Source organism: Xiphias gladius, chromosome 3 (assembly GCF_016859285.1).
Source record: "Xiphias gladius isolate SHS-SW01 ecotype Sanya breed wild chromosome 3, ASM1685928v1, whole genome shotgun sequence".
In the NCBI taxonomy this organism is placed as follows: Eukaryota; Metazoa; Chordata; class Actinopteri; order Istiophoriformes; family Xiphiidae; genus Xiphias; species Xiphias gladius.
Window position 1 is genome coordinate 20,478,147 of NC_053402.1, and position 10,513 is coordinate 20,488,659.

General features: G+C 40.3%; 1 protein-coding gene across 1 annotated transcript; it reads left to right on the forward strand.

Annotated features, from left to right (window-relative positions):
• The first annotated feature begins 1,543 nt into the window (after window positions 1-1,543).
• Window positions 1,544-9,934, forward strand: nmt1a (N-myristoyltransferase 1a). The gene is made up of 12 exons (XM_040116571.1): window positions 1,544-1,714; window positions 4,981-5,086; window positions 5,394-5,538; window positions 5,656-5,774; window positions 6,493-6,584; window positions 6,754-6,870; window positions 7,237-7,407; window positions 7,497-7,605; window positions 7,700-7,870; window positions 8,007-8,171; window positions 8,263-8,400; window positions 9,014-9,934. Exons 1-12 carry the CDS (start codon window positions 1,605-1,607, stop codon window positions 9,032-9,034), a joined length of 1,464 nt encoding a protein of 487 aa, XP_039972505.1. The 5' UTR covers window positions 1,544-1,604; the 3' UTR covers window positions 9,035-9,934.
• Window positions 9,935-10,513: the final 579 nt, after the last annotated feature.

Below are 10,513 nucleotides of genomic sequence, written 5' to 3' on the forward strand. Positions count from 1 at the left end.
CACGTTGGCTGCTCTGGGTGAGTATTTACAGCGGCAGGACAGCGTATGTGGGACTGACTCAAAATAAACTGCAGTGTCCATGTTCATTGTAAGTAAGGAACATGTCGCCCAGTGCAACACTGTGGCTCATTGATGTGTTTAAAATTGTTTCCTGGACAACAAGAAAACTTTTTAAAACAGAGGAATAAGATCATATCTAGGGGTCCACATTGATAGAGAACATAGCCAGCCCTGCATTTGCTTCTGAGTCCCTGAAATTGTGTTAATTCTTTTTATAGAGCTACCACAGAGTCCAACGGTTAAGTTTATGGCTCAGGTCTTCAGTCCGGTTAAGACGGCAGGGAGGATTGCAACCCCTCACCCCCCAAGACATTTTTTGAGAAGGCCATCTGGATCCTATCTGATCCCTCTCGTGTGCTGAACTGTCAGTTCTAAATTCAGGACGGAGGTACGGGGTCCCCCTGTGTAAGCTCATATACATGCTCTATAAACATTCATTTGTCCCTCCATCAGTTGAACTTACCGGTGGGAGGAGAGACAGAAGGGTAGGGAGGCACTCAGATAACTGCAGCTTTTCACTGATTTTGTGGTTGTTTGTAGGCATGTAAAGAGAGATGTGTTTGTCGGCTTGTAATTTATTTACTTAGGTGTGTATGCTTTGGGATGCATGCCTAGACAGTGAATGGTTCGATGATCAATTTGCTCGGTTGTTCTACCTCAGGCTAGTGTTTGCTCGTGGGCTCTTATTTAATGTGTTTAAATGATGTTTGCTTTTTTTTTTTTTTTAATGCAGCGGTTCCCTTAATCCCAGACAATTCTCTCCTATGGGAGACAATAAAAGTAACCTTGACCTTGATATTAGGCTTAGAAGGATCAATTCACTGTTGGTTTTGATTCTGGCTTCCAGTGGCTCTCAATGTAGGTGTACATTGAGTACTGTGTATATGTATTAAACATATGTATCTATGGTGTACGATAACAATATTAAGGAAGATAGACAAACTATTATGTACAAGCAAGTAGGTGAAAAAAAAGAAAGAAAAAAACATTTACTCCTTAAGAAGTTTTTAATACACAGATTTGGTCAAGCTGTCCATCCAGTCAATATTTAAAGACCTGGCAACCTAGTTTTTCTTATTCATGCTTAATAACTAATCTATAAAGCTAGGACCATTAGTAAGCCATTACTTTGAACTTAACCCTTTAAAAAAAATGCTGCCTTATTCATCGGTCTTCATGTACATTACGCCAGCGTCAATACGGGACGTTAGTTTAGTCCAAGCGTATCCACCCGTCATGTCCTTCCTATCAAACACATCGGTTTTAATTTGCCTTTAGGCCAAATGCAGATCACATGGCTCTAATCGTGTTTGTGTGCAGTTGTCAGACAAAAAGAGACCACATCCGATTATAACGTTAGACTTTTTATTACCGGGACGTGGAGTTTAAGACCGAAGCTTGAAACCCTGATCGTCCCCGCGGCATCCGGAGCATGCGTTTATTGTAAATACCTGGGGAGAGTCAAGAGAGAGACGGCGGTGAGCTAATAACAACGAGGCGGGTTTAAAGGCGTCGACAACACGCGGTGGTCCCTCACTTCCGGGATGAAGATGGCGGATGAGAATGAGACAGCACCGATGCCGGAGAGAGAAGATGTAGAGGACCACGGACACTGCAGCGACTGTGAAAATGAAGAGCACCACTTTGACGATGGGTAAGAAGACGAGCTCGGTGCCACGGTGGTTTGAAACGTGTCACGCCGCTGTACACCTTAGCAAAACGGGTGCAAAGTAAAGCCTCGGCGAGTGGTCAGGGATAGACAGCCATCGTTGGAAGGAAGGTGTCCCGCCCACTTGTTGTCACCCTATTGGCTAGAAACGGCATTCGCTCGCCAGTTCTTTGATGTGATTGGCCGAGAGTGCCTTCTTTTGCACACGTGGGCGGGCTTTAGCTGCGCTTCGCTTTAGCTCAGATAGCAAGGCGTAGAATGGGGGAGAGAAAAACCAAACAGCGCTTGAAAGCTAGTGTTATCATATGACACAACATTTCCTGTCAATTTAACAACTTAGAAAAAAGACCAGTCTTTTTATTGAATTGACAGTTTGTTATAATATCCGCACGCCGTTGCTGAATGCCTGTAACCGATGCAATTCATGGCAACCCCGGTTGACATTTAGCTAGGGGGCTAGCTTGCATGCTAACATAGCTGTCAAACCCCTATTGTCTGTGCGTGGATTTCGGTGCAGACTCGAACCCTGTCAAAAGTGAAACAGGCAAAACCTGCATGCTGTTACACTTTCATCTTAGTAAGGGTCTCTATCTCGGCCGGTCTTGTTAACTGAGGAGTCTGGGGAGCTTTTAATTCCCCCTTTAATCACAGAAATATGACGGATCCTGGAGCAGGCTAGCTCTGAGTAGCTCTTTCCGAACACAGGCTTTAATGAAAAATCCCACTTTGCTTGGCACTGGCTTCTGTTAATGTTTACCAAGCGGTTTGCACACATGAAAGGTGTCCAAGCTTGCAAATATTAAGGCGTGTTTGCTCAGAGCAAGTGCCTTTTCTATTTATTGGGGCAGATGTGGAGAGAAAATGCTGCTTCAAGGCAGTAATACCCAACCTTTTTCTGGCTTTTTACCTTTTAAAACTAACCAGTGTCTAATTGGGATCCCTCTCTACAAGTTAAGACCTATAGTGTGGTCATGACCTGTGAGCACTGTGACCACAGAGTGAATTATCCTTTTTTTTTTTTTTTTTTTTTTTTTGGATTTTTAGTAAAGTATGGGTGGGTGACACCAGCAAGTAATACCAGTGCCAGGATCAACAATATCACTACCAATGTTGATACTTTTTATTTTTAATAGCCGCCAATGTATTATCATGTAAGGGAGCTAAATATGATGATTTATGAGGTGAATGTGTTATATGTAGGCTACTTCTGGATGTATTTAAATTGCCACCAAATAATGGTTCAGTTCTACTTAGTTGTCTGTTAATTACTTGAACACATACATGACAAGAAGTTCATTATGTGAATTCTCTGAACTGAAGAGGTTACCACTGCAAACATACATGCAACAGACTGGTCATGTGCCCAGGATGTGATCTAACATGTGACTGATCTTTTCTTTTTTGATATTTGATATAATATCGATACTCCAAAACAAACTTTTGTATTGGTGTATGGATACGTCCAAGATTGACTCACCCAACCGTAAGCTTTTAGAGGCCTGAAGAAGTGAAAGTGTTCAGTATGTTGCGAAGGAAAAAAAAAACGCAACATTTGAGAAGATAATAAACATAATTTTTTGAAACAGAAACATGTATTTTTCTACCCAACCCAACACTCCTGTAAGGGAAAATTGAGGAACCTTTTTTTTTCAGTGAAGCAAATGTGGGCTTCACTGGTGCTCTTTTCCAGCAACACATGCTATTCCCCTACCCCCAACTCTCACTCACTCACTCACTCACTCACACACACACACAAGCACGCGCACACACACGCACACACACGCACACACACAAAGAATAGTTCTGGCTGTTAACTCGTCTACTCTGTTAAAATGGAAGTCTGTGGAACAAACTATTGAATGTTTTGTTGTCCATTGTCCCAGTCACTCACTGACCTCTTGTACATACATATGTGCACACACGTAGATACCACACACTCTTCTTCCAGAGGCCATGTGATTCACCATCTGTGCTGGTGTTACATTTACAGGCCAGTGCTTGGCCTCTCTACTCTACTTGGACACTAATGAGATTATCCCCTGTAAGTATGCAGTCTTTCTCAGGCCAGAATATGGGATAGATGAGTGGGGGTTTGTTGCTCCTCAGGTTTGAACTGATCAGAAAATAGGGTTATGACACACAGGTCATGGGAGGGAGTTGCAGGACTACCTGTGTATGGGGATTTATACTGGTCTTCCCTCTGCATCTGGTTTTTCAGCACAAACAGCCGATATGGGTGAAGGAGAGGGACACAGTCTATATGTTTTCTGGTACTCTACTTTATATCTGTCCTGCCACTTTCTTGTGACTTTGTTCCTCTTTTTCTTGCTGTTAGACTAGTGTAGTTGTTTCTTTATCCGTCCTAGAGCTACACCTAAAGCTGTCAAGTTAAACAAAGAACTGTGTTTGCTTGTCACCAGAAAATGGTTCTCAAACTAAGCCTAGACAAACCTTTCCCAACTAACATTGACTTTGTTTCACTACTGAAATATGAAATGGTGTTGGAAATAAATAGCAGTGAGAATAACTTTTTAAAAATTTTTTAGGATTTCAGTGTCCAGGATTTAGTATTTAGAGCTAAAAAGATTAGTCGAGGTACAGAAAATGAATTGGCTACGCTTCTGATAATTGTTTGAACTTTTTCAAGCAGAAAAGCTAGACTTTTGCTGACTCCAGCTTCTCCACCATCGGATTTACTGTTTTTAATTTATTTATTTATTTTTTAATTTGTCTATTGTGATGGTGAATTTGAAAATCTTTGGTTTTGGATTGTGGGTCAGACGAAACAAGGTATTTGAATACATCAGCGTAGACTCTGGGGAAACTGTGTGTGAACATCTAGTTTGCCAAATGATAACTCGAAAAAATTATGGCAGATTAATTGACAATGAAAATAATCTTAAATTACACCCCTACATGTATGATTGCATCAGTAAACTGCAGATAGGTTTTCTGTCGTTATCTGGCTGGTTTACAATTGCTGTATTTAACTTTTTCCAAAAGAAGTGTCCTCCTCTTAGGTAACATGTTTTTAAATGGTTAAATATTTATAATAAGGCTGATAAGATATGTTTCTTTATATTATTTTTAATACAAAATTGTGTATAATGCTGCTTTAATCATCTTGGCTATTGTGTTGTAAGCGTATCATAGGTAGAAATAAAAAAACAAAAAAACATTTTGACCAGGACGTGGCTTTCCTTTGGGACACTAGACTAATACAGATGCCTTCTTTTTCTGTCCTGTTTCAGTGACAGGGGTCTGGCTGACGACACCGGCGCCAAGAAGAAGAAAAAGAAGCAGAAAAAGAAGAAGAAATCTGGTGCTACAGAAGCAGCTCAGGACACCCTTGCCAAGGCAAGAATTCCTTAATTATTGAAGTTATATATTTGTGGAAAGCAGCATATAGAGATATGTACAATAACTTACAGTGTAGCAGTCAGCTGACTGGACATGCATGTTTACATACACATCATTAAATTTCTTCACCCTCACATCTCACTTTTTCCAGTTAAATGTGAGGCCGAAGACGTATAGAAAATATTGATTTATTTGGTGAATTGACCCTTGTAACAGTGTTTCAGTGTTTTTGCTTTGTAATCCTTTTTTTTTTGTTTGTTTGTTTTTTCTTGTTAATGTAATTCCTCTTTTATTTCCCAAACAGGTGAATTCATTGCCAGCTGATAAGCTACAGGAGATCCAAAAGGCCATTGAACTTTTCTCTGTAGGCCAAGGCCCTGCCAAAACCATGGAGGAGGCAAGTCGGAGGAGTTACCAGTTCTGGGACACACAGCCTGTGCCCAAGCTAGGTACGACATTTGTCGGGGCTTTTAGTTGTCTAACGCTCAGAAACAAACAACCTAGTGAGTGGCACGCATGCAGGTTTCTGTGCTTCATGTCGGAAAAACTGTTCCCTTTTCCTTCAGGGGAGACGGTGACATCACACGGCTCCATTGAACCTGACAAAGACAACATTCGAGAAGAGCCCTACAGCCTCCCGCAGGGCTTCAGCTGGGACACCCTCGACTTAGGGAACCCTGCTGTGGTAAGAAAGTGTATAAACACACACGCATGCATAGCAGGCATGCACATGGGGGAGGACTTAATCTTTTGGCGAATATGTCCTGGACACTCGGTGCTTTTATTTTGTAAGAAAACTAGTTTATTTTTATTTCAGTGCCAACCTGAGTGTGTCCTTCGTTCACAGCTGTCCTCTCCTCAGTTCAGAGGAGAGGATTGTTTATGAATGATTACAATAATTAAGTGCATCTGTTTTGTCAGAGTGCAGTTGAAATCTAAAGCTGAGATCTATAAACTTCATTTGTAGATGAAATCTATAATCTAAGAGGAAACAAAGGTGTAGCTCGGGTACACAAAGACAAAGACATTGACTCATTTTGTCAAATGTTGGTGAGATTCTTCATACCAAGAGGAGAAGATACAAAATCTGCAATTTTGGCTTTTAATCTTAAATGTCCTTTTACGTATAGGATATGATTTGTATTGTCATGACTGCTTTAGAAGTAGAATAACTTCCCAGTAGCGGTGCAGAAAAGGTCTGGTTGGTAGAGTTTTAGTATGTATGTTTCATAAATTTGTAATTGGCATATATGCTCATATTCAGATTTAGATAATGATACATTTACTAGATTTAACATTATAATTCAGCCTGTTTTATGACCATGGTTTTATTACAGTACTCTCCTGTTTTCACACACACATCATGACTTAATGTCAAATTCTGAATTTTACTCTAAAACCAGCTCAAGGAGCTTTACACCCTTCTCAATGAGAACTATGTGGAAGATGATGACAACATGTTCAGATTTGACTACTCCCCCGAGTTCCTGCTCTGGTAATTCTTTTCAGATCTGTAATTTTTCCAATTTTACACCTGACAAGGTTCTTAAATTGAAATGTTCAATGTTATGTGGATATTTGGACAGTTAACAATTTGCTTTATTGCCTTTTTTAATAAAGTAGATTTCTTTTGCATTCGACTCACTGACTTATCTCTTTTGTAGGGCCCTGCGGCCCCCCGGCTGGTTGCCCCAGTGGCATTGTGGAGTGAGGGTTAACTCCAACCAGAAGCTGGTGGGCTTTATCAGTGCCATTCCTGCCACTATCCACATCTATGACATGTAAGTGAAAACGACGGTGTAGTATGAAAATGTAACGACCTCCAATATGGACCGAAAATTCCGATTTACATCACATGCGACATGAAATTAGGTTATGAAAGATTAACTTCCTTTATGTCACTTACTTCCAAACTACACAAATATTGTATTTGGGTTAGAAAAGACCTTATGTAGAAGAATTTATGTTAAATATAAAGTCTTAAAATTCTTACTGAAATTACAGTCCAGATAAACTGTATTCAGTGCTATAATATATAAATGTTTGGTTTTTTTTTTTTTTTTTTTTTTTTTTATTCATAACTATTATTCTTAAAAGTTTGTTGCAGACTTGCTCAGATATTTTTTTTTTATTTTCTCGTGTTTTAGAGAAAAGAAAATGGTTGAGATCAATTTCCTCTGCGTCCATAAGAAGCTTCGCTCCAAACGAGTGGCTCCAGTTCTGATCAGAGAGATCACCAGACGGGTCAACCTGCAGGGCATCTTTCAGGCGGTGTACACCGCTGGAGTGGTACTGCCCAAACCTGTGGGCACATGCAGGTGGGTCTGACAGAGAAACACCCTTTGTTTTACTTCTTGTTACAGTGTCAATTAGTACTTTACCTAATAATATTTTTTTTTTTGCGCAGGTACTGGCATCGTTCTTTGAACCCACGCAAACTAATCGAGGTGAAGTTCTCCCACCTGAGCAGGAACATGACTATGCAGCGTACCATGAAGTTGTACCGTCTGCCCGAGGTTGGCGAAAACGCACACATTTACAATAAATCTACGAGAAGCACCTCTCCTTCCAGCATGGCCTCATTCTCCTCGTCCATGTCCTCTCTTTCAGGCCCCGAAGACTCAGGGGCTGCGGCCAATGACCAAGAAGGATGTGCCGGTGGTGCATCGCCTCCTCCGTGAGTACCTGAGCCAGTTCAACCTGGTGCCTGTCATGAACCAGGAAGAGGTGTCGCACTGGCTGCTGCCCCGGGAGAACATTATCGACACTTACCTGGTGGAGGTAAAAAAAAATAAACCAGAGAATTTTTACCATACATCCTGTCTTTTCTTTAGATAATTCTGTCTTAAACACAGTCCTTCGATCGCGTTTTACACCAATAGGCTTTATAAAAGAGTATGTGTTGTTCGCTCGACAGAATGATGGCAAAGTGACGGATTTCCTGAGTTTCTACACACTGCCCTCTACCATCATGAACCACCCCGTGCACCGCAGTCTAAAAGCAGCGTACTCCTTCTACAATGTGCACACCACCACCCCCCTGCTCGACCTGATGTCCGATGCCCTCATCCTGGCCAAATCAGTGCGTTCCTCTTCAGTCCATGCATCCTTGTTCTGTTAAATGTTTATTCCCAGGGGACTAATGAGGTTTTTCTTCACATCTCTTTATCCAGAAAGGGTTTGACGTCTTCAATGCACTGGATCTAATGGAAAACAAGACTTTCTTGGAGAAGCTTAAGTTTGGCATCGGTGATGGGAATCTACAGTATTATCTGTACAATTGGAAGTGTCCCAGCATGGGGTCAGAAAAGGTACACTTTCTGGGAGGACCTCCTTTTTTTTTTTTTTTTTTTTTTTTTTATTATATATGATGGTAGTATAACCTCAGGTTGTCTGAAGGTGTTGAAATTTAGTTTCCTCAAAAAAAAAAAAAAAAGTCTTGAAGGTATTAAAGTCTTCAGTTTCATTTTACAAAAGTCGTAAATATTCACTCTCTCACCTGCTCTAGGCTATAAAGGTAGTTATAAAATGTTTTTATATCAGATTGCAGGTTTTTCTTTCTCTTTTGTGGAGTTTGTCAGCACCATCAAACTTGTGGCAAACACTGTCACTACTGCTGGCTACAGTAGCATGGAGGCTCATTCATTGGTGGTTCCATCTTTTTCTCTGCCGCTCATACTTGTCCCAGTTGCATTAAGTTAATTCCATCAAAAAAAAAGTGATTTAAAGGGAAATAATTGAAGGCTATGTTGTCCCTACTGGTTTTCCATCATACTTTCACCCTTTGACTGGTTTGACCATAAAAGAAGTATTAAATTGCATCCTATGAGGTATTAAAAAGTTTTTAAATTTTCACTTGGCGAACTCTGCAGAAGGTTTCCAAAAAAACCGCTTTCCTAACAGCTCCGACTTCTTCTTTCTCAGGTGGGGTTGGTGCTGCAGTGACATCCCTTTTACGCCATAAACTAGTATCACCAACAGGCCAGGAGACCGCACCATCGCGCTGACCACCTGATAGATGGACTGATGACTTCCTGCTTCAGGAAAGGAAAATCCACCGCCCATTTTTACTTTTTGACCTTTTGAACTTTGACCTGCACTACCGCTGCCAGGCGGGGAGAGTCTTCAGCTCTTCCTCCTCCCTCGATCACATGGACCTTAAGCCATTGTAGTTACCATCGCAAACAACTGTACTACATCTGAAAGCTGTCTTGATTGTACCAAACACACATACACACAAGAACAGTTTGCACAGGTTACTTTATACCAAACACCCACTGCTGTTATACCTACAAACCGTACAATACTTGTAAATAATATCAAACATAACTCCGGAATATGCCCTAACACACACAGACAAGAACCGACGGTTTTATTTTATTCCTAAATGTTGGAAGTTCTTTTTTTTGCAATTAAAATAAATGTCATCCTTAAGTTTTAGAGATAAAAAAAAAAAAAGATTTAAAAAATATTTTAAAGAGGAAAAAGGCTACAAAAAAAAAAGATGAGGTAATAAATACCAGAAGTGGACACCAGATAAGGGCTTTTGTTAAGATTTCTCTTGTAATGCTTGATCCTGTGTCTTTTTTTTTTTTTTTTTAATTTTTCTCATCAAACCCTCTGCTCTATCAGTCATTATGGAGATGTTTCAGCGCTGCTTCAAGAAGATGTATATGCCAGAGTTGGCATTCGTCTTCTGGAGGTCTTCTCATCTGTATTAACTTTCATGAACCTCCTCCCCAGCTTAGTGCACTAACAGAAGAAGCAGAAAAAGAAACTCAGACTGAGGATAATGGACCAGCTCAGTTGGAGAAAAAAAAAAAAAAACAGAATCATTTTGAACGAGAACTGCCACAGGGAAGGTTGAAGGCATTTGGACGGGGTTTAATCAACACATTTATCAGCAGGAATCAGATTTGTAATGGCACCTCTCGATTTAACCATGTCCCTCTTTCAACATCCACCCTTACTAACTCAGATTTTGAGGTATATTCCTGAGAAGTCTGCAAGAGCATAGGTCAAAATCAGAAATCCAAAGCGCTTCAAGGCACTTTTGAATTTCTTTTGAAGCTCGTTGTGCAGATTGTGCTTGGGGGGAATCTCACAGGTCTTAAAAAAAGTGTGAAAAATAATTTAAAATACAGAAAATACAACAACTACATCCATAAGAAAAACTGAAAGATCTGGCAACAACGTTTACATGCACATAGAAAGCAGTGTGCTAGGCTCTTTGATGTATAAAGGCATAATCATAGTTCATAATCATTTAATGAATTAACATCTCTAATATACTATTTATTAGGCTGTATTTAGAAAGTGACAACAAACATGAAATTTATCAGCAGACACGAAATATGAGCCTCACAGGTAACATTTCACCTCATACTGGAGCCCTGTGCTGATCACGCAGCTCAAGTCGGTTGA

Bases quoted from the DNA above. Each gene is read 5' to 3' on its own strand.
- nmt1a (XM_040116571.1), top strand. From the start codon at position 1,605: ATGAAGATGGCGGATGAGAATGAGACAGCACCGATGCCGGAGAGAGAA. The intron at 7,606-7,699 runs GTTGGCGAAAAC...CCTCTCTTTCAG, and splicing joins AGTTGTACCGTCTGCCCGAG to GCCCCGAAGACTCAGGGGCT. The intron at 7,871-8,006 runs GTAAAAAAAAAT...TTCGCTCGACAG, and splicing joins TCGACACTTACCTGGTGGAG to AATGATGGCAAAGTGACGGA.